Here is a 22,127-nt window from a genome sequence, read left to right on the forward strand (position 1 = left end):
CTCCCTGGTTTTGCACTGATCTCCCAGAGCGGGTGACCACACTTGCACCTGCTTGTCAGAAGTGGGACTGGAGTAAGGAGCCAAGTTCACCTATCATGATCATGTGACATACTGGCTTGAGATCATGTGACATATTGGTATGGGGATCATGTGACATTGGAATGGGGAACAAAGAGCAGGAGACTCAGCATTTCAGGTAAATAACCAATCCAAGAATAAAAATTGCTAGTATTTCCTGTTTTCTTATTTAAAGCAAATTATCTGTTTCTTATTTGCAAATTTAGAAGCTGTTTGGCACAATTTTAGCTATCTAGAAACAATCTATCAAAATATGCCTCCTGAGCAGCCTGGGGGTTCATTAGATTAATTAATTAATAGTGGTTAATCAACCCTTTGAAATCCTCTTATTAATGGGGTCACGTAAGTCCTAAGTACTATTATAACCAGGCCTAATGAGGTCAATGGTTTAAAGAGAGGGTTTTAAACCATATATAAAGCTCCTCTAATGATCGTTGGTACAGGACGAAGGTAAGAAAAGCCAGGTGAGTCTTCATCCTGGTGTTTAAAAGTTTCCTCCACAGCAGTAGACGACACTGACATCTACTCAGTTGAAGCCGGGTATGCAGTGATCTACTGACTAATGGATTCTCCAATTGTTAAACCTATGTTACAGGACAAAGGCCACCGCTTTGGAAAAGCTTGAAGTGCAGTTTGCTGCTGAGTACAGAAGACATTTGCAAACAGAGAGGGGAGATTTTCTCTGTAAGGTTGCAAACAAGGTTAGTGCTGGCCTTCTTGTATCTTGTAAAACTTATCAGCTACCATTTGAATGAAACCAAGAATAGAGTTGATTGAGGAAGAAATGGAGCAGAGGAAACCTCTTCTAAGTCATGTTCTTTGATGCTCCTGTTGGTATTTTGTTTTATTTTGTTTTCCCTACCGAGACCCTAGTGTAAGAATGGAAACACCCAGGCATGGTGGCGCACATATGCGGCCCCAGCTACTCGGGAGGCTGAGGTGGGAGGATCGCCTGAGCCCAGGAGTTTGAGGCCATAGTGAGCTATGATTATGCCACTGCCCTCCAGCCTGGGTGACAGAGCAAGATCCCATTTTTAAATAAACAAATGAAAAACCAAAACTGATCCTTGAAGGCAGGGGTAGGGCGAATAACTAGAAAGAAAGGATCAGTTTTTTTTAAAGAAAGGGAACAAAATTGTGGGGTTACCAAGCTTAGAGATGGGATGGGAGTGTATATCTGGTTACATACGTAAGATATGCATGGCCCATGTCAATATGAAATTGGATTGAAGTGAGTTGGGATTTTATGCTTAGCAAAGAGAGTGTGCTAACAAACCATGTACTGAGCCTGTGAGAATACTATCTTGAAACTGGGAAATGAATAGTGGATTGGAAACAACTCTGAACTTTTTAAAATAACAATGCAAATTTTTCTTTAGGAAATTTTCAAGTTTTAAAATTAACCAGTTTTTATTTCAAATCAGAGCAGGTCCTGGAAGATCAGATTCCCCGCCATGTTATCCTCTGTGGTGTTTTGGGGACTAATTGCCCTCATTGGTAAGTCACTGGCTGAGATTTAGCATTGTTTACGGGGTGTCCACAGAAACCTCCAGCACAATAATGAATCAGAAAGAGCAATGATTACCCGCAATGGAAGACTGAGCTCTCATTCTGACCAGCTTGGCCATTCATCAACTATTATTTCTATAATTAACAGTGTGTTCTGCTTGCTAAGCAGGTGAAAAACAGGATCTATGGGAATTTCAAATAATCTAATATTTATTGATCTGCTTACTTCCTGTCTGACAATGCACCTATCAGACTGGATATCTTACTGAGAGGTATATGGAACAGTGCCTTGGAAGCAAAACACATGAAGAGGAAATTATCAATGCCAAGCAGTGGATGAGAGTTCAATGTGTGTTGGTGGGAAGAAAGCACTAGTCTGGGAAAGGTTTGGGAGGAAGAGCTCACATCCAACTAGAATGCTCAGATGTGAAAGGCTTTTAGGGGGGACGTGTCAATTGAAGAATGCTTGGTGATTTAATAAGAAAAGGGAAGAGCCTGCTGGATGGGAAGAATGATTTCAGTAAAAGAGGAGAGGCAGAAATGAATGAAAAGTCTTTGGGTCGGTGTGGCCTGGACAGAAGAGGGGATTTCTCGGGGGAAGGCTGGAAAGATAGGTTGGTGAGTTGGTAAGAGATCTTGAATAAGAGAATGTTAAAACTGTGACCTAACCAAAATGAAAAGCCATTATGAGCAATGTTCAAGTTGTCTTTAATTATAGAATGGTGACTGAAAAGAAAGTGTTTCTAAAATGTTTAATTCTAAATTTGGAAAGACAAGGCTTCCCAAAAGTAATTTCCAGTCACTTATGGTCAAAAGCAGGGCAACCTAGTTTTAAATTTTTACTCCTTTTTAAATTGCCAGGTGAGAGCAGAGTTAAATAGCCAGCAGATTAATTATGAGCTACCATATTAGCTGTGTATAGCTGAAAGGTGACTCTTAATTTAAAAAGGGCTTGTGTGTTTGTAATGCCTACACAAGCAGTGTAGGTTCCATGGTCATATTCCAGTTCCCTTAAAGCAGTGGTTCATAAACTTTATGTGTAAGAGTCAACTGGGAATGCTGGGCAAAGTGCAGCTTCTTTAGCCTTATACTGCAAGATTCTGGTTCAGTAGATCTGGTGTGAAGAGCCCAGTGATAAGCTTTTTTCTTTTTTTTTTTTTTTTTTTTTTTTTTGAGATGGAGTCTTGCTCTGTTGCCCGGGCTGGAGTGCAGTGGCGCAATCTTGGCTCACTGCAAGCTCTGCCTCCCGGGTTCACGCCATTCTCCTGCCTCAGCCTCTCGAGTAGCTGGGACTATAGGTGCCTGCCACCATGCCCAGCCAATTTTTTTGTATTTTAGTAGAGATGGGGTTTCACTGGGTTAGCCAGGATGGTCTTGATCTCCTGACCTCGTGATCTGCCAGCCTCAGCTTCCCAAAGTGCTGGGATTACAGGAGTGAGCCACTGTACCCAGCCCAGTGATAAGAATTTTTAATAAGCATGTGTGGTAACTTTGATGCCTGTGATCTGTGGGCCACACAGTGAGCCTGGCAAAGACTGCCTCCCAGTGAAAGGACATTGAACCTGTCAATATAGGGACACTTGATCCAGATAATTTAAACAATCCCTTTCTGTCTCATTCCTTCATCCATCCAACTATCCATTCTTCCATTCAGCAAATATTTATTAAATGTCCACTTTATGCCAAGCATTGTTCCAGGTGCTGAGGAGGATATAGCAGAGAAAAACATCTAGTATCTGACCTAATGAAATTTATCTTCTAGTGAGAGGAACGAACAGAAAGAGAGTGAGAGGAAAAAAGGAAGAGAGAGGGAAAGAGTGAGAGGAAAGAAGGGAGATAAAAACATTTCACCTGTAAAAATTTTTGATGTGTCTCTAACATATAAGGACCAGCTCTAGCACAAAAAGATGTTCCTGGTTCATCTTGAACATTTTCTGCCCCAGGCTAGCAATCAGCCATTATTCTGAGGAGTGCTGGTTCCTCTTAGCAGGAAATGGTATTTAGAGACCACAGTGTGGGAAGTAAAAGTGCTCCATTGCTATGGAGTTGTCATTTATTTCAGGTGTTTTCAGTGGCGGGAACTAGAAAATACATATTTTTAAAAGAAAAACAATTATGCATTCAGATATTTCACATTTATATTTAAGAATGCAAGCATTTTATATCAGTTTTATATTTGTACCTCTGCTATCTTACACTAAAAATCCTAGTTCTAATGACATTAGCATTATTACTTATATACATACAGTAGTGTCAAAATAACTGTGACAGTATTACCAACCAATATTGAGACAGTAAATATAATTTAAGATTTTCTTGTGATTATTTATGTTCATTGGATGTATTCCTACGTAGTAGTATACACTTATATGGATATATTTTAAAGTCACTTGAGATAATTCTCCTCTATGTGTTTATTAATTTTTCAATTTGTTATAGAGTTGTGTTCATTTGTTTTTCTTTTTTATGGATTCCTTTTCTCCCTATTTGATTTAATTTTAAAATTTATGATAACATTTACATGGTTCCAAAATAAAAACTTTTTAAAAGATACAGTTAGTCTATCTTCTATCCCTGTTCCCTTTACCTTCCTCTTACCCTCTCCATAACTAACAATTTTTACCAGTTTTTCATTCATCCTTGTATCGTTTCTTTTGAAAATATGAGCAAATCACACAAAATATACAATTGTATTTTCTCCCCTTTCTTACACAAAGAGTACAATTCTATAAATACTATTTTGTCCCTGGAGAGAATTTTACAGGAGTATATACAGGTCTCGCTCTTTCCTTTTGCAGTTGCACAGTACTCCACTGTGGATGTAGCATCACTTACTCAACCAGTCCCTACATTAATGACGTTTGTGTTGTTTGCAGTCCTTTGCTGTTATCAACTGCTGGGATGAACAGCCTGTTGTAAAACTGTGTTCCACAGCAATGTGTGAGACAGCCTATTTCCTCACAGCCTCTCCCACAGAGCATATTATCAAACCTTTGGGCTCTTGCCACCTAAAGAGTTGGAAAATGCTTCAGAATGATGTTTTAATGTGGCCTTTCTCTTCTTCTGAGTGTGGTTTAACATCTTTTATATGTTTAAGGACCATTTTCTTTTTTTGTCTATAAACTGTCTATGTATTCTGCTGATAAGGTGATATTTGGACAGAGACCTGAAGACATGATCATGTAGATGCCTGGAGGAATAGCATTCTAGACAAAAGGAACCACAAACATAAAGGCTTTGAGGCAGAAACCTGCCTGGCATGTTGAAGGATAAACACAAGGAAGAATGTGGCTGGAGGAGAGTGAGCAAAGGGAAGGAGAAGTAGGAACAGGAGCAGCCAGATCTAGTAGGTCTTGGAGGCTGCAGGATGGACTTGGCTATTCCCCTAACGGAGGAGAAAGCCACTGGAAGGTTAAGACAGAAGACTGATAGCAGCCTGTGCATATTCCCACAGGGCCACTCTGTCTGCTAGGTAGAGGATCGGCTGCAAGAGTGAATCAGGGAGGTCAGTTAGGAGGCTGTTAGGAGAGTCCAGATGAGAAATGACACTGGTTGGGACCATGGCAGTAGCAGAGGTGGGAGGAGTGGTTAGATTCTATTTTTTTTTTTTTTTTTTGAGACCGAGTTTCGCTCTTTTTGCCCAGGCTGGAGTGCAATGGCGTGATCTCAGCTCACTGCATCCTCCTCCTCCTGGGTTCAAGTGATTCTCCTGCCTCAGCCTCCCGAGTTGCTGGGATTATAGGCGTGTGCCACCACGCCTGGCTCATTTCGTATTTTTAGTAGAGAGGAGGTTTCTCCATGTTGGTCAGACTGGTCTTGAACTCCCAACCTCAGGTGATCCTCCTGCCTCAACCTCCCAAAGTGCTGGGATTACAGGTGTGAGCCACCACGCCCAGCCAGATTCTATTTTTTTTACATCAAACATTTTAACAAATACTTTTTTTTTTTTTTTTTTTTTTTGAGATTTGAGACAGGGTCTTGTTCTGTTGCCCAGGCTGGAGTGCAGTGGCACCATCAAAGCTCACTGCAGCCTCGACCTCCCGGGTTCAATCACTCTTCCTGTCTCAGTCTCCCATGCAGCTGGGACTACTGGCATGTGCCACTACACCAGCCTAAGTTTTGTATTTTTTGTAGAAACGAGTTTTGCCAGCTGGTCTCGAACTCCCAGGCTCAAGCAATCCTCCTGCCTTAGCCTCTCAAAGTGCTGGGATTCTAGGCATAAGCCACCACATCCAGCCCAAAGTACTGTCTTATAACAAATATTTGGACTCTTAAGGTACAAATTAAAAGCCCTTGAAACAGTTAGAACAAACTTTTCAGCATTATAGAAAATAACCTTGTATCTCCCTTAGCAAAAGCTCTGCCTCTCCTTTAACAGGTAGACTTGGACAGAAACTCACTTTTTAAAGACAGAACAAAAAAACAAGAATAGATTTGACTTAAATCATTTTGGTAAATTCAATTTTTACTTCTAATTTTATTAGACAGACATACATAGGTACTCACCTTCACAGTAAATGATATAAAATAAGAATATATCTAAATTGTTATGGTACCCTTCTTTCTTATCTTTCTAAACAAAGGCAAATTGTTAATCCAGATGTTAACATTCCTCTCAAGACAATAGACACTGGGGACTCTAAAAGGAGGCAGGGAGGGAGGGAGGCAAGGGTTGAAAACCACACATCAGGTACTGTGTTCACTATTTGGGTGAAGGATCAATAGAAGGCCAATCCTCAGCATCACACAATAGGCCCATGTAACAAACCTGCACGTGTACCCGCTGAATCTTAAAAAACAAAACAAAACCTCTCAAGTTTCCTGCTTAAAAACCATCTGTCAGTTTTAATTCTGACATACAGTATGGTATGACTACAGTGCCTGAAATCCTTTGGGAGGCCAAGGAGAGAGGATGGTTTGAGCCCAGGAGTTTGAGACTAGCTTGGGCAACATAGCAAAACCCCATCTTTACAAAAAGATAAAATAAGCCAGGCCTGGTGATGTGCGCCTGTGGTTCCAGCTACTCAGGAGGCTGGGGTGGGAGAGTCGTTTGAGCCCAGGTGTTGGTACCTGCAGCGAGCTATGATCATGTCACTGCACTCCAGCCCGGACAACAGAGCAAGACCTTGTCTCTAAAAAACAAAGGAAAAAAAAGACTGCATATGTATTTGGGATCTATAAGAGATGAATTTCATAATATTTTGCATAGTGTCTTTGGATTAAGTGCTGTGTTAATACAAAACAACAAAAAAGGTCGGAGCAGAGTGGGCACGGGGATCTTCTGTCTGATGAACAAACAATGGCAACAAGAGAGTTGGGGAGTTCTGTCTGTGGCCTTCCGCCTTTGGTTTAGTGATGTTTATTGCAGCAATCCAAGCAATATCTTCTCACAGGATTCATGTGCGTTATGCTTCCGCCTCTAGGCACTTCCAGGGGCTCGTACCCCTTCACCCACTCAATGAACCCTCACCTACATCCGCGCCTGTACCACGGCTGCTATGGGGACATCATGACCATGAAGACCTCTGGGGCCACTTGTGATGCAAACAGTGTGATGAACTGCGGTAAGTGAAAGGCAGAGCAAACATCTGGCTTTTCCCCTTTCATCGTTTTCAGATTCTTTCTTAGGAAGTCACTTAATTTTGGAAAGGTATAATCATCATTATGACAATAGTACTAAAATGAAAAATGAGCAAAAAACGCAATCCTGGCCAATCTAACAACCCTCTTCTTTTCATTTTCCACCCTCATTCTTTCCAAACCTTGTCCAGCTGTGTTTGTTTCCATGTGTTGAAACTACTGCTTGAAAAAATATTAGAATTTGGCTTTGATTTTTGGGTGGTGCTGCTGTGTTTGCTTCATGTTACACATGAACATTTGAAGCAATACTGTTCCAAAGTCTTCTTCATCATGTTATCCTGGTTTTAGGGTGTCGGAGCTGGCAGCAACCACAAGCTCACATCGGACCCCAACCCCTCAATTTACAAATCAGAGCTCAGAGACTCAGCAAGGAGGGGGGTACTTCCCAATAGCACAGAACCAGCTAGTGGCAGAGCCAGGCTAAAACATACACTGGCTGACTCCTAGTCCAAGAGGCTTCCCAGTGCACCAGTGTGGCAGAATTTTTTTGTGTGTGTGACAGAGTCTTACTTTGTCACCCAGGCTGGAGTGTGATGGCATGATCTTGGCTCACTACACCCTCCACTTTCCAGGTTCAAGCAATTCTCCTGCCTCAGCCTCCTGAGTAGCTGGGGTTACAGGTGCCTGCCACCACGTCTGGCTCATTTTTGTATTTTTAGTAGAGACAGGGTTTCACCATGTTGGCCGGGCTGGTCTTGAACTCCTGACCTCAAGTGATCCATCCACCTTGGCCTCCCAAAGTCCTGGGATTACAGGCATGAGCAATTTGAAGGAGAAAAAACAGCAGAAGTGGCACCTGTTGGGGGTTGTGGACCTGTCTGTTTCTGCAGTCAGAGATCAAAAGAATATCTTAGGATGACTGTCCCAAGCCATTAGCAGTGATCACAGGCTGTGGCTAACTTAGCAAATTTTAAAAAATGGTTTTCTTCTGAAGTAGAAGAAACAGTTTCTTTTCTTTTTTAACTTTAAATTCTTTCTTTCTTTCTTTCTTTTTTTTTCTGAGTTGGGCTCTCGTTATGATGCCCAGGCTGGTTTTGAACTCCTCCTGGGTTCAAGCGATCCTCCTGTTTTAGCCTCCTGAGTAGCAGGGACTGACTTTAGGCACACACGAGCATGCCCAGAAAAACAGTTTCTTTTCTATTGATTTAGGGATCCGTGGTTCTGAAATGTTTGCTGAGATGGATCTGAGGGCCATAAAACCTTACCAGACTCTGATCAAAGAAGTCGGGCAGAGACACTGCGTGGACCCTGCTGTCATTGCAGCCATCATCTCCAGGGAAAGTCATGGCGGATCTGTCCTGCAAGATGGCTGGGACCACAGGGGGCTTAAATTTGGCTTGATGCAGGTATTTAGCTAGAAACTTTCTATCAGCCCCACTTCATCCCTCCTCACAGAAGCTCAGCCTCAACTAGAAATCCATTTGCAGTGCTTCCAAACCCCAGAATACCCTGGCATCTGGCTATAGGTACTTCAGCATAATTTTTTTCTTTTCTTTTTTTTTGGGGATGGAGTTCACTCTTGTTGCCCAGGCTGGAGTGCAATGGCGTGATCTCGGCTCACTGCAACCTCCACTCCCGGGTTAAAGTGATTCTCCTGCCTCAGCCTCCTGAGTAGCTGGGATTACAAGCACACGCCACCATGCCTAGCTAATTTTTTGTATTTTTAGTAGAGACAGGATTTCACCTTGTTGGCCAGGCTGGTCTTGAACTCCTGACCTCAGGTGATCTGCCCACCTCAGTCTCCCAAAGTGCTGGGATTACAAGCGTGAGCCACTGCGCCCAGCCACTCCAGCATAATTTGATCTGGGATTTCTGCAACACATCTTTTTATGTCATTCAAGGCTTATTCATTATTAGATATCCTTTAAAAAGTATTTTAGGAGTTTTATAACTACCTATTTGTGATAAATAATATGTAATACACTAAAACTGAGAAAATCTTATAAATAGCACTGTTATTACAGGTGTCCTCTTGGGGTTTGTGAAGTAGTACATTTCATCCATGTGGATCAAAACATGGTATAATTGAGCCCTACTTGAAACAACTTGTTCCTTTGGGTAAACTGGAGGAAGGGGATCCAAATTATCTGGATATTTGCTTCCAGGCTCGATTTTAAATTGTCTGCCGAAATACAGACTTCTGGCCTTCCCAGTTAGAAACAAATTTTTGTCTGAATTAGCTAGATAATTATTTCTTACGATAAATGTGTAGACTTCAGGTGTTATTTGTTTCAAAACAACTTTAACATTTTTTTTTTTTTTGTATATTAGAATGTTTCGCTAAAACTACGCCATGTCCATTCTCCCAAACGTTACTTTGTTTCTCTGACTCCACCTCTATGAAAGAAAGAACAATAGAATTGACTCTCTGGGGATAAAGGCCGGTATCTATGACTTGAATACCAGGAGAGGAAATTAGGAATGGCAGAAAAACGTGTTACCTCATCCAGATGCTGACTTTATTATCTGAATTTTCTAGCTTGATAAACAAGCGTACCACCCTGTTGGTGCCTGGGACAGCAAAGAGCATCTTTCACAGGCTACTGGGATTCTAACAGAGAGAATTAAGGCAATCCAGAAAAAATTCCCCACGTGGAGTGCTGCTCAGCACCTCAGAGGTAGGCTGTATTCTGAGCACTTTGTTTAAATGAGCAACGAATAAGACCACTCAAGGCCAGTGTGACCCGAGGCTCCTTGGGAGCATTTCCATGGGGTCCGCAGTGGCCCTGGGAGGAGCTGTCTACAGGCTGCATTCACACTCTCTGAACCACAGAGTTACTTCGAGTGGTCCTCCATCCTCAACCTCCATTTCCCCTCTGCAGAACACTGGGGTTCTTATTCATTGCTTATTGAGCTATTGAGTGATACCTTGAAACATAGTGACACCTGTTTCTACAAAAAAAAAGCATGGTGACACACTCCAGTCCCAGCTACTCAGGAGGCTGAGCCAGGAGGATTGCTTGTGCCTGGGAGGTTGAGGCTGCAGTGAGCATTGATTACATCACTGCACTCCAGCCAGAGAGACAGAGTGAGACTCCATCTCTCAAAAAAAAAAAAAACCAAACATATATATATATATATATATATATATATGTTTGCCTACCTCTCATAGGTTTTTTCCTGTTATAAGAAACTGTCAACAACTTTCCAAATTGTCTGAAGGATTTTACTCTGTGAGTATTCTCAGGACTTCAGGTGCTACGTATCCAAGTGGAAATCTCTGCTTGGCTGATCACAGGCCCCCTCAAGTTCAGCATCTCCCAGATGGAATTAACTCACTAACCTCCCACTATAAATTTGCTCTTTCTTCTGCATTTTACATGTCTTGGAGGCACCATAACACAGCGAGTCATCCCAGCCTGAAAACCAGATTGCTTTCTTAGGCTCTCTGGTTCCTTCTCTCTTCACACCCAACCACATCAATTCCTGTTAGGTTTACCTCCTATCGGCCCATGTTATGTTCTCCACACTCTAATGGCCTTAATCAGAACAGATTCTACTCTCGACTTCAAGGTCCTTGAAGGCAGGGATCGGGACCAGGCATCTTTTTCTCTGGATATCACAGCAGAGCGCAATTATGTTAAACACATACATAACTACTAAAGATAAAATTCTAGGGTAAAATAGCATACACACGCATATGTACATGTACCCAAAGAAATAAGTGTGTCTTGGGTACCTTGTAGTTAGTATGGGATCTCTCCTGGCACATAGTAGGTGCTTGAAAACATTTCCTGAATGAATAAATGAGTGAATAGATGAGTGAATTATTGTATAAATGAGAGAATGTTACAAGCATTTTCAGCAGAGGATGTACTGGGGGTCTAGTTCTGCCAGGCCTGGATTACATAAAAAAGCAAATATGATTTTTGCAACAAGAAAAACCAAAGACTTTGGAAAAAGAGAAAGAAAGCAATCTGGAATTTTCCCAGTGATTCTTGGGGTAGCGTGTCCTTTCAGAAAGGGAGAGAGAGGGAGGAGGATTTGGGATTGCCTGCTTTGGAAGATTTTCCTGGAGAGCTAACATCTTGGCCATGCTCATTGCTTATTTCTACTGAGAGTTAATATTTGAGCCTCACTCTGTGTTTCATTTCAGGTGGTCTCTCAGCTTTTAAGTCAGGAATTGAAGCGATTGCCACCCCAGCGGACATAGACAATGACTTCGTCAATGATATCATTGCCCGAGCTAAGTTCTATAAAAGACAAAGCTTCTAGGCAAAGTTCTGTGGGTGGGCCAGGCTGGCAGAGTGCTCAGATGGCCGCCTTTGAGAGTTTTATGTGAATGTGCTGTATTCAACACTGGCAAAGAAATGATTAAAATAATGAAAGAAAATTCATTTCCCAATTTTCTGAATGAAAATAAGAATTGAAAAAAGGAAAGAAAAATAAAAGAAATCCATCCAGTTCACAATATGCTTCCCAGGAAATGGACATATATAATTACTTTGTAGTAAAGGTGAATATCATGACAAGTGGCCCCTACGTATTCCAGCCAGGCTTCATTTTAGCCCATGATTCCAATGCCCACCTACTCCCTGTCTACCAGAATTGCTAACAAGTTAAGTAAGCCTGACCCGAGCCTTTGTCCTTTCCCCAGTATCTGCCCAAACCACTTGGGCTTTGCTTAGGAGAAGTTCCTGACTCGTAGGCCAGCCAACCCATGGGACAATGGAGGAAATAGGGATGGAATTCTAGCTGCATAGGAAACTGAGAGCCAACTGAGGTGAAGCTGTCATTCAAGTTACATACACCAAGTCCTTCAAACCCACAGCAACCACCTGTGTTTTCTTTTGTTTGTGAAGATCCAGGGACTGGCTTTTCTTATTTTCAGGAGTTGCTGCCACACACTTTCTTTCACGGGGTCCACCCCTCACAAAACATGGCTGAAGATAAGCATGTAGGACCCAAATCAATTATGGTTCTTTGTTTGCAAGCAAAAGTAACCACTTATAGAAATTTTAAGCAATACAAGGAAATTACTGGAAGGCTAACAGAACCAACTGAGAAGGTCAAGGAGATGAAGAGACACCAGGCAACTCTGGGGTCTGGGTAGCAGGAACGGGTTAACCATACTTAACAGCATCCCCAGTAAGTGAATGAATTAGCACCCTCACCAATATCCTCATACATGTACTCCAAACACCTTTTCTGATTACGTCATCATTCTGCGTCACTTTCCCAGTGCCAGGAGAGGCTCAGAGCTATGTATCCTGGTCACATATACACCTACCCCTTGGCTATTTTGCTACCTTGGTCTTGCTCACACTACCCACAACGGAGAAGAGACATCTCTGGAAGGAAACTGTGTGCTGTTTGTGGCCTTAACTTCCATAGTCAGGAGAGGACACAAGTGGAGTGTAAAGTGGACGCGTGACGATGTGGCCCTGCTGGGCCTTTAACTCCCTTTGGAGATGTTCAGTGAATGTTTCAGTCCGTCACTTCTGTTTCTGAGAAGGAATAAAAATCAGACGCACCTGCCTCGGAGCCCCCTTGGAGAAAGCCAAGTAAATCCTTCTTTGCCCGCTGACCTCTCAACCCAGCCTGAAGACTTGACCCAGGCAGAACCAGGAATCCTTGTTTCACCGGGCAGGCCAATGGTCAGTTTGTGTGGCAGCCCCTCAGCAGGTAGGCCGGCAGCTTGTATGACTGGTTGAGGCCTGTGCTGTACCAGGTGTTAAATATTTTTATTATCCTCCCTGCGTGTGGGCCATCCAGGATGCCCTTCAGATGTTCACTTTGCTCAGGAATAACTTACTTTGGGCTTTCCCTCATATGCATCAATTTCATCTAATCACTAGCCCCTTCAGTGTCATTACTGAAACAATAAAGTACATCTAGATGACATCACTTTCAGGTAATTTGAAAAACAAGAAATAGTACGCTCACGTGTTCCCTGAATGCATTCCCCCAGTGTTCTCTTTATGACTAGGAAGCCAAGAGATGTCCTGTGGGAGACCTCACATTCAAGTTGTCTTAGTTTGATTCCCCAGAAGCAGAACTTGAGGCAAGGATTCCAGTGTGGGTAGTTTATTTTGGAACGCTGGTATGAGGTGGCTGGATGATACAGGGACAGGAGGACAGCCAATAAAACGTGTCATCAAGCCAGCTACCACAGTGGGTACTTGAGCTCAACCTTGCAGGAATACTGCTAGGAACGGTGCAAAACCCACACCACAGAATTATTCTGCCCAAGGTACAAGGAGCTGGGGCATTTATACATCAACTCCTGAGAGCCGTTGGTTGAGGGATCTGACTGTAGGGCTTTGGGGGGTATCAATTCTGTGCTACTCTGGTTTGCCTTGCAAATAGGCAACACGTATTTCCAAGGAAAAGGGGCTGCAGGCACAGAGGTACACATACTGGCAGTTGGAAATCAACTGAAAATTCTAAAAGGCCCACGGATATGGGAGGGTGCTAACAGCATCGGCTTCACCAGGATTAGGTACATCTGGAGGTTGGGAATATCCTTCAAACATTGCTTGTTTTCATCTGTGACTTAACAACATGGTAAGAACAATCTGGATATAATACACAAACTTCATTATACCTAATGATTTTCAGGCCAAACTTCTCCACAGCCTGTTAGAATTAATAATTAGATATATTACAACTATCCAAGTCTTTTTTTTTTTTAAATGGAATTTCGCTCTTGTTGCCTAGGCTGGAGTGCAGTGGCGGAATCTCAGCTCACCACAACCTCTGCCTCCTGGGTTCAAGCGATTCTCCTGCCTCAGCATCCCGAGTAGCTGGGATTACAGACATGTGCCACCATGCCCAGCTCATTTTTTTTTTTTTGTATTTTTTGTAGAGACGGGGTTTCTCCATGTTGATCAGGCTGGTCTCAAACTCCTGACCTTAGGTGATCCATCGGCCTTGGCCTCCCAAAGTGCTGGGATTTCAGACGTGAACCACTTCACCCAGCGAACTATCTCCGTCTTTGTCCTCTTCCCATCTCCATCTAGCTCAACAGCTGATTCCCAGAGAGTTGCTGAGAACCATGTCGAAGATGTTAGACACAAACGTGGCACCATTAGCTATGATATCCAGTCATTCTCCATTTCCTTTATATTTTTTGCCTGTGCCCCCTTCAGGCATTATGAATTATTACGTGTCTACATCCTATTATGTAAAATAGCACTTTTATAGTTGTCCAAAAACCAGGTTCTTAGGCCAGGTGTGGTGGCTCACGCCTGTAATCCCAGCACTTTGGGGGGGCAACACAGGAGGATTGCTTGAGCCCAGGAGTTCAAGATCAGCCTGGGCAACATGGCAAAACCCTATCTCTACAAAAAATACAAAAATTACCCAGGCATGGTATCACAACGCCTGCAGTCCCAGCTACTTAGGAGGTTTGATCGGGGAGAATCACCTGAGCCCAGGAGTTCAAGATCAGCCTGGGTAACATGGCAAAACCCTATCTCTACCAAAAATACAAAAATTACCCAGGCATGGTATCACACGCCTACAGTCCCAGCTACTTAGGAGGTTTGATCGGGGAGAATCACCTGAGCCCTGGGAGGTCGAGGCTGCAGTGTCATGATCGCACCACTTCACTTCAGCCTGGACAACAAAGTAAAACCTTGTCTCAAACAAACAAAAAACCCCAAAACCAAACCAAAACAAACAAAAAATTAGGTTCTTACTGGAGGATGAGGAAAAATTGTCTTATAGATAGTTTTTGTTAGGTTTTAAGGGAAGGCAAGGGTTAAGGAAAGACACAGAGAGAGTGGTGGCTCTACAGCGAATGCAGGCTTTATGTCCAGCATAAGACCTGCAGAGGTGGGGGACCAGGTTAATGCCAGTGTCCACCGCTGCTTACAGGCTGGGGCAACTACAGGCTGGGCGGGAGGGGTCTGGAACAGGGGGCATGGCCGGCTGCCTGGGAAAACGTTCGTAACGTGTTCCCGTGATTAGGCAGTTTGGTGTTCCGATGCAGTGTGAGGTTCCTTACACTTTCTTCCAGCAGAATAGAATAAGAGAGTCAGGCGGTTGGGCAGGTGTGCCCGAACCCCTGTGGAATGTTGCACTTTGACCAAGGTCTGCAAAATGGCTGGGGGTTTTACAAAACGGTGCAGTTTGGACTAACAGTTTCCAAAGCAAAAAAAAAAAAAAACAAAAAACAAAAAAAAAACAACAACAAAAAAATAAAAACACCTAAAAATATTTCCCTTGCTAGACTTATTCATGATTATATTCTCATCCTTTCTTTTTCTTGGCTGTTAATGCCTCACCTGCTGAGAGAACTGTGACCTAATAAGAAACAGGTGTTTGGTCTCTGCAGCGTGGTGCAGGGGAGGCAAGGGGAGGAAGCCTCAGCTTCCACACCGGTGACCTCTAAGAACACCCTCCACACTGATGAGTGAAGTGCTGCGCGCTGTGATGCCTTCTGTTTTACAACACTAGGTAGGGGAAACATTCCCAGGCATACACAATATCCATTCCCATAACACAATCAGGTAAGAGACACATGCAAGCACTTCTCATGAAGCCTGCTGAAAAACACCAATTCACCTACAGACTTTAATTCCATCAACCACTACCTTCCTAACTGTGGCCTCCATTAGGACTTAATTAACAGGTTTGGGTGTTACAATACTAGGTATTAAGAAGTGTTAGGCCGGGTGTGGTGGCTCACGCCTGTAATCCCAGCACTTCGGGAGGTTGAGGTGGGCGGATCACCTGAGGTCAGTAGTTTGAGATTAGCCTGGCCAACACGGTGAAACCCCGTCTCTACTAAAAATACAAAAATTAGCTGGGTGTGGTGGCGCACACCTGTAATCCCAGCTACTGGGGAGGCTGAGGCAGGAGAATCGTTTGAACCTGGGAGGCAGAGGTTGCAGTGAGCCGAGATGGTGCCACTGCACTCCAGCCTGGGCAACACGGCGAGACTCCATCTCAAAAAGAAAAGGTGTTCCCCAGCCGGATGTACTATCCATTCCCATAAAACATTCAGGTAAAGGACACACAGCTTCTTTACCTAAAGTCTGTTGAAGCGTTCCACCTTTCATGATCCTATCAACCCTTGCCTTTTACTGTTCCCTCATTCTAACTGCAGCCTGCCTCAGGGCTTCATCAATAGGTTTTGGTACCGCAGTGCTGGGGGTTCCTGTATTGAGTCCCAGTAACCTTTTCTCCACACCCCACTCCTCTCGACCATTTTACCTACTGATGTACATAAGGCTTTGGGTCCCCACTGAGGAGGGGTAGAGCCAAGGGACTGTGACCCTTTTGTCAATCTTCATCTTGATGAACCTGCTAACAACTGTCACAGCGATTGCTGGTCAGGTTTCTCGTGATAAACTTTGCCTTTGGCTTTTTAAATGTCTCCAAACTGGAGTAAATAGAGTAGGCTTGTTTGGAACCCTTTAATGTTGAGGGACCAGCAGGGGTCCCTTGGGCCTGCTCAACCTTTGGTAGTGCTGTGTTAAATCCTTTGTTTTAATCCATCACTATCCATTTTATTCATACCATTTCTTAATAACCATCTAAAGCTTTCCACTCTGCTGGGACAAGTCCCACGACTCTCCTCTTTCTTCTTCTTCTTTGTTTTGCTTCTGTCAATATTTGCTTTACACACTTTCTTTCTTTTTTTTTTTTTTTCTTTTTTTTTTTTGAGACAGAGCTTCACTCTCGTTGCCCAGGCTGGAGTCCAATGGCGTGATCTCGGCTCATTGCCACCTCCATCTCCCGGGTTCAAGTGATTCTCCTGCCTCAGCCCCAGGTAGCCAGGACTATAGGCAAGCGCCACCACGCCCAGGTGTTTTTTTGTTGTTGTTGTTGTTCTATTTGGTGTAGAGCTGGGGTTTCACCATGTTGGCCAGGCTGGTCTCAAACTCCTGACCTCAGGTGATCCACCCACCTCGGCCTCCCAAAGTGCTGGGATTACAGGAGTGAGCCACCGCACCTGGCCAAGCACCTTATTTCTTAATTGCTGTTTAAAATTTTCTACCATGCTAAGACCTGCCCTCTGCCTTTCTCCATTCTCTTCTTAATTAACCTAATGTGCTTTTTTTCTTCAACTTTCATTTTAGATTAAGTGGGTACTTGTGCAGACTTGTACAAGGGTACAAGGCGTGATGCTGAGGTTTGGAGTACAACTGAACCCGTCATCTAGGTGGTGAGCATAGTACCCAATAGGTAGTTTTTCGACCCTTGCGCTCCTCCCTACTTCCCCCCTCTTATAGTCTCCTGTGTCTCTTGTTCCCATCTTTATGTCCATGTGTACCCAATGTTTAGCTCTTACTTATAAGTGAGACCATGCAGTAGTTGGTTTTTCTGCATTAGTTCTCTTAGAATTATGGCCTCCAGCTATATCCATGTTGCAGCAAAGGACATGATTTTGTTCTCTTTTTTTTATAGCTGCATAGTATTCCATGGTGTATATGCACCACATTTTCTTTCTTTTTTTTATATTATACTTTAAGTTCTGGGGTACATGTGCAGAACGTGCAGTTTTGTTACATAGGTATACATGTGCCATGGGGGTTTGCTGCACCCATCAACCCATCACCTACATTAGGTATTTCTCCTAATGTTATCCCTCCTTTAGCCCCCCACCCCCTACAGGCCCCAGTGTGTGATGTTCCCCTCCCTGTGTCCATGTGTTCTCCTTGTTCATTGTGGGTGGATCACAAGGTCAAGAGATCGAGACCATCCTGGCTAACTTGGTGAAATCCCGTCTCTACTGAAAATATAAAAAATTAGCCAGGCATGGTGGTGTGCACCTGTAATCCCACCTACTCAGGAGGCTGAAGCAGGAGAATTGCTTGAACCTGGGAGGTGGAGGTTGCAGTGAGCCGAGATCACGCTGCTACACTCCAGCCTGGGTGACAGAATGAGGTCCATCTCAAAAAAATTTTTTAAAGGCCGACGTGGTGGCTCATGCCTGTAATCTCAGCACTTTGGGAGGCTGAGGCAGGCAGAACACGAGGTCAGGAGTTCGAGACCAGCCTGGTTAACATGGTGAAACCCGTCTCTACTAATAATACAAAAATTAGCTGAGTGTAGTAGCGCATGCCTGTAATCCCAGTGACTTGGGAGGCTGAGGCAGGAGAATCACTTGAACCTGGGAGGTGGAGGCTGCAGTGAGCCGAGATCGTGCCATTGCACTCCAGCCTGGGCAACAAGAGCTAAATTCTGTCTCAAAAAAATATATATATATTTAAAAATAAATAAAAATTAAAAAAAAGAAACTACCAAAAAGTTTTCCTATGTGGTCTTACCAGTTTACACTCTTACTAACAAAGTATGAAGAGTTCCAGTTGCTTCATACTTCTCCAACAGTTGCTATTGTCAGTCTTAGTTTTAGTTATTAGTTTTATTTATTTCGTTATTAGTCTTAGTTTTAGTTATTGGCCATTTGGATATCTTCTTTTGCTTTGTGCCTTTAAAATCTTTTACCAATTTTTAGTGGTTTCTTTTTCTTTTCTTTGTTTTCCTTTTCCTTTTTTTTTTTTTTTTTTTTTGAGATGGAGTTTTTGCTTTTGTTGCCCAGGCTGGAGTGCAAGGCATGATCTCAGCTCACTGCAACCTCTGCCTCCCAGGTTCAAGTGATTCTCCTGCCTAGCTTCCCGAGTAGCTGGGATTACAGGCATGCGTGACCATGCTTGGCTATTTTTGTATTTTTAGTGGAGATGGGGTTTCTCCACGTTGGTCAGGCTGGTCTCGAACTCCGGACCTCAGGTGAGCCACCCACCTCGGCCTCCTAACTACTTTTTAGGATTACTTTATATATTCTGGATATGAATTCCTTATCTGATACATACTTTGTAACTATCTTTTCCCAGCCTGGAATTTGCTTTTTATCTTACATGTGCACTTGAAATGAGCGTGCATTCTGTGGCTGCTGGATGTAGCGCCCTGTGTAAGTAAAAATAGGATAGTCAACTAATTATATCATCTCTATCTTTTATTTTTACTAAATGTTTGTCTAACACTTGTTCAGAGGAGGGTATTAAGGTTTCCAACTATAATTTTAAAAGTTTCTGTTCTCCCTTTTAGTTCTGGTAAGCTTTGCTTTCTATATTTTGAAGTTATGATGTTAAGAGAAGGGTTCTAGTTCCAGATAACACGGAGCAAACACATGCCTACTTTTCTCTTACACTAAATGCAATGACAAAATCTGGACAAACGCATGGGCAGCTGTTTACAACCTCCAATAGGTAAACATCAGCAGGATTAGGAGGGAAGAACATCAGAATTTGATATGAGAATACCACCAAACTGGTGATGAATTTACCTTTATTTTTCCCTCTAGGATTCCCCTGCGTGAACTCTAAGCAGGTCAAACCCCAGAAATGAGAACTGAGCAGAGACAGAGAAACATTGAGGAAAACTTTCTAGTTCTGAATCGAGGGGCCAAAGAGAAAAATGCCACAGATAAAAACCCCACGTATTTTTTGTTCTACTTCCTCTCCATTCTCTCATGCCCTGGTCCATAAAAAACCCTCTGGCAGGGGTGATGGCAGCAGCAAAAGCAGTCAGCAAAACCCAAATCACTGGCGTAGGGGAATTCCCTGTTAATTCTGTGCAGCTGTAGCTCTAAGAGAATGGAACCAAACCCCATTGTTCTTTTACTCTCTCTGTTCTCCTGACACTGGGGCACCAGACATATCGCAATTGCCGAATTGGTTGGTTTCTGGCCAGAGACCCAAAATGCTTCCAGAGACCTCAAGCCAACAAATTCCAATAAGATTTATTTATTTTTTGTATTTTTAAAAAAACTTATCTATTTATTCATTCATTTATTTATTCTAAGATGGAGTCTAGCTCTGTCATTCAGGCTAGTGTGCAGCGACACGATCTTGGCTCACCGCAACCTCTGCCTCCCGGGTTCCAGCAATTCTCCTGCCTCAGCCTACTGAGTAGCTGGGATTACAGGCACCTGCCACCATGCCTAGGTAATTTTTGTACTTTTAGTAGAGACGGGGTTTCACCATGTTGGCCAGGCTGGTCTTGAACTCCTGACCTCAAGTGGCCCACCCGCCTTGGCCTCCCAAAGTGCTGGGATTACAGGCTTGAGCCACCACGTCCAGACTTTACTACTTTTAAAGGCACCTTTTTCCTGCTTCTTGAACAAGGGGTCGTTGTTTGTTACCACGACTTGGAACCAACGGCCATTTTATGGTAGGTCCTCAATAGGTAGAGTATATGGTTCCAGAAACGAAGTATTGGAAACAGTTGCGGCATCTCTCAGGATCACTCCCGGTGAGCCACTAGAGGTATTTGTGTTTCCAGTCCCTGCAACACTAAGTTGGGTTGGTCTGAAGGATCTGGCTTCTTTTTTTTTTTTTTTTTTTTGAGACGGAGTCTCGCGCTGTGTCACCCAGGCTGGAGTGCAGTGGCGCGATCTCGGCTCACTGCAAGCTCCGCCTCCCAGGTTCAGGCCATTCTCCTGCCTCAGCCTCCCGAGTAGCTGGGACTACAGGCGCCCGCCACCTCGCCCGGCTAGTTTTTTGTATTTTTAGTAGAGACGGGGTTTCACCATGTTAGCCAGGATGGTCTCGATCTCCTGACCTCGTGATCCGCCCGCCTCGGCCTCCCAAAGTGCTGGGATTACAGGCTTGAGCCACCGCGCCCGGCCAAGGATCTGGCTTCTAGGGACAGAGGCATGGAGGATGATGGTAGAGAACATATCTACCAAGGGACCCAGTAACTCAGTGAACTTAAAATATGGCTGCCATCTGATCATCTGGGGGCTCTTGTGCTGTTGGAACAGCAGGCAAAGACGAGATCTTATTCTAGTAACCCGTTAGAGAAGATTCAAGAAGACAAGAGTTGTTTTTACTAATGGAGGCATGGATAACTATGTCTGGGGCTCAGAAGATCCACTAGGGCATATCTTGGTTCTCCTGTGCCATATTTGGATGTAACTGAGGAGGAGGGACTCCTCCCTAACTAATTCTATGAGGCCAACGTCATCTTGATACCAAGACCTGGCAGAGACACAACAAAATAAGAAAACTTCAGGCCAATATCCTTGAAGAACAATGATGCAAAAATCCTCAACAAAATTCTGGCAAACCAAATCCAGCAGCACATCAAAAAGCCTATTCACCACGATCGAGCAGTGATTTTTGCACATTCATTTTGTATCCTGAGACTTTGCTGAAGTTGTTAATCGGCTTAAGAAGCTTTTGGGCTGAGACTACGGGGCTTTGTCAAATAGGATCGTGTCATCTACAAACAGGGATAGTTTGACTTCCTCTCTTTTTATTTAGATGCCTTTTATTTCTTTCTCTTGCCTAATTGCCCTGGCCAGAACTTCCAATACCATGTTGAATAGGAGTAGTGAGAGAGGGCATCCTTGTCTTGTGTCAGTTTTCAAGGGGAATGCTTCTGGCTTTTGCCCAGTCAATATGATGTTAGCTGTGGGTTTGCCATTGATGGCTCTTATTATTTTGAGGTACGTTCCTCAATACCTAGTTTATTGAGAGTTTTTTTTTTTTAAACGTGAATGGATGTGTCATTTTATTGAAAGCATTTTCTGCATCTATTGAGATAATCATGTGGTTTTTGTCTTTAGTTCTGTTACATGATGAATCCCATTTATTGATTTGTGTCTGTTGAACTAACATTGCATTCCAGGGATGAAGTCTACTTGATTGCATATGTACCAAATAAATGAGGCAAAACTGACAAAAATAAAGGGATAAATAGGCAAATCCATAATCACAGTTGAAGATTTTAACATCGCTCTTTAAGCAATTGATGGAATAAAATAAAAGGAAAAAAATTGGTGAGGATCTAGAACTTTGCTGTTGATATGATAGCCACTAGAGCCACAAGTGGCTATTGTACTCTTGAAATGTGGTTAGTCTAAAGTGAGGTTTGCCAGGAGGTATAAAGTTCACACTGATATTCAAAGACTTAAAATGAAAACAATAATGTAAAATATTTTA

The 22,127-nt window shown here is 43.2% G+C and overlaps 1 protein-coding gene across 2 annotated transcripts; it reads left to right on the forward strand.

The window, feature by feature from the left end:
* Window positions 1–699: 699 nt before the first annotated feature.
* Window positions 700–11,560, forward strand: LYG2 (lysozyme g2). Of its 2 annotated transcripts, none has more exons than XM_025354676.1 (6): window positions 700–779; window positions 1,508–1,575; window positions 7,011–7,151; window positions 8,377–8,573; window positions 9,707–9,845; window positions 11,324–11,560. In XM_025354676.1, exons 2-6 carry the CDS (start codon window positions 1,533–1,535, stop codon window positions 11,440–11,442), a joined length of 639 nt encoding a protein of 212 aa, XP_025210461.1. In that variant the 5' UTR covers window positions 700–779; window positions 1,508–1,532; the 3' UTR covers window positions 11,443–11,560. The 2 variants fall into 2 exon arrangements, with proteins under 2 accessions (XP_025210461.1, XP_025210462.1); XM_025354677.1 differs by lacking the exon at window positions 700–779 and adding an exon at window positions 10,340–10,400 and having other exon boundaries at window positions 1,518–1,575; window positions 11,324–11,487.
* Window positions 11,561–22,127: the final 10,567 nt, after the last annotated feature.

Source organism: Theropithecus gelada, chromosome 13 (genome assembly GCF_003255815.1).
Source record: "Theropithecus gelada isolate Dixy chromosome 13, Tgel_1.0, whole genome shotgun sequence".
Lineage (NCBI taxonomy): Eukaryota > Metazoa > Chordata > Mammalia > Primates > Cercopithecidae > Theropithecus > Theropithecus gelada.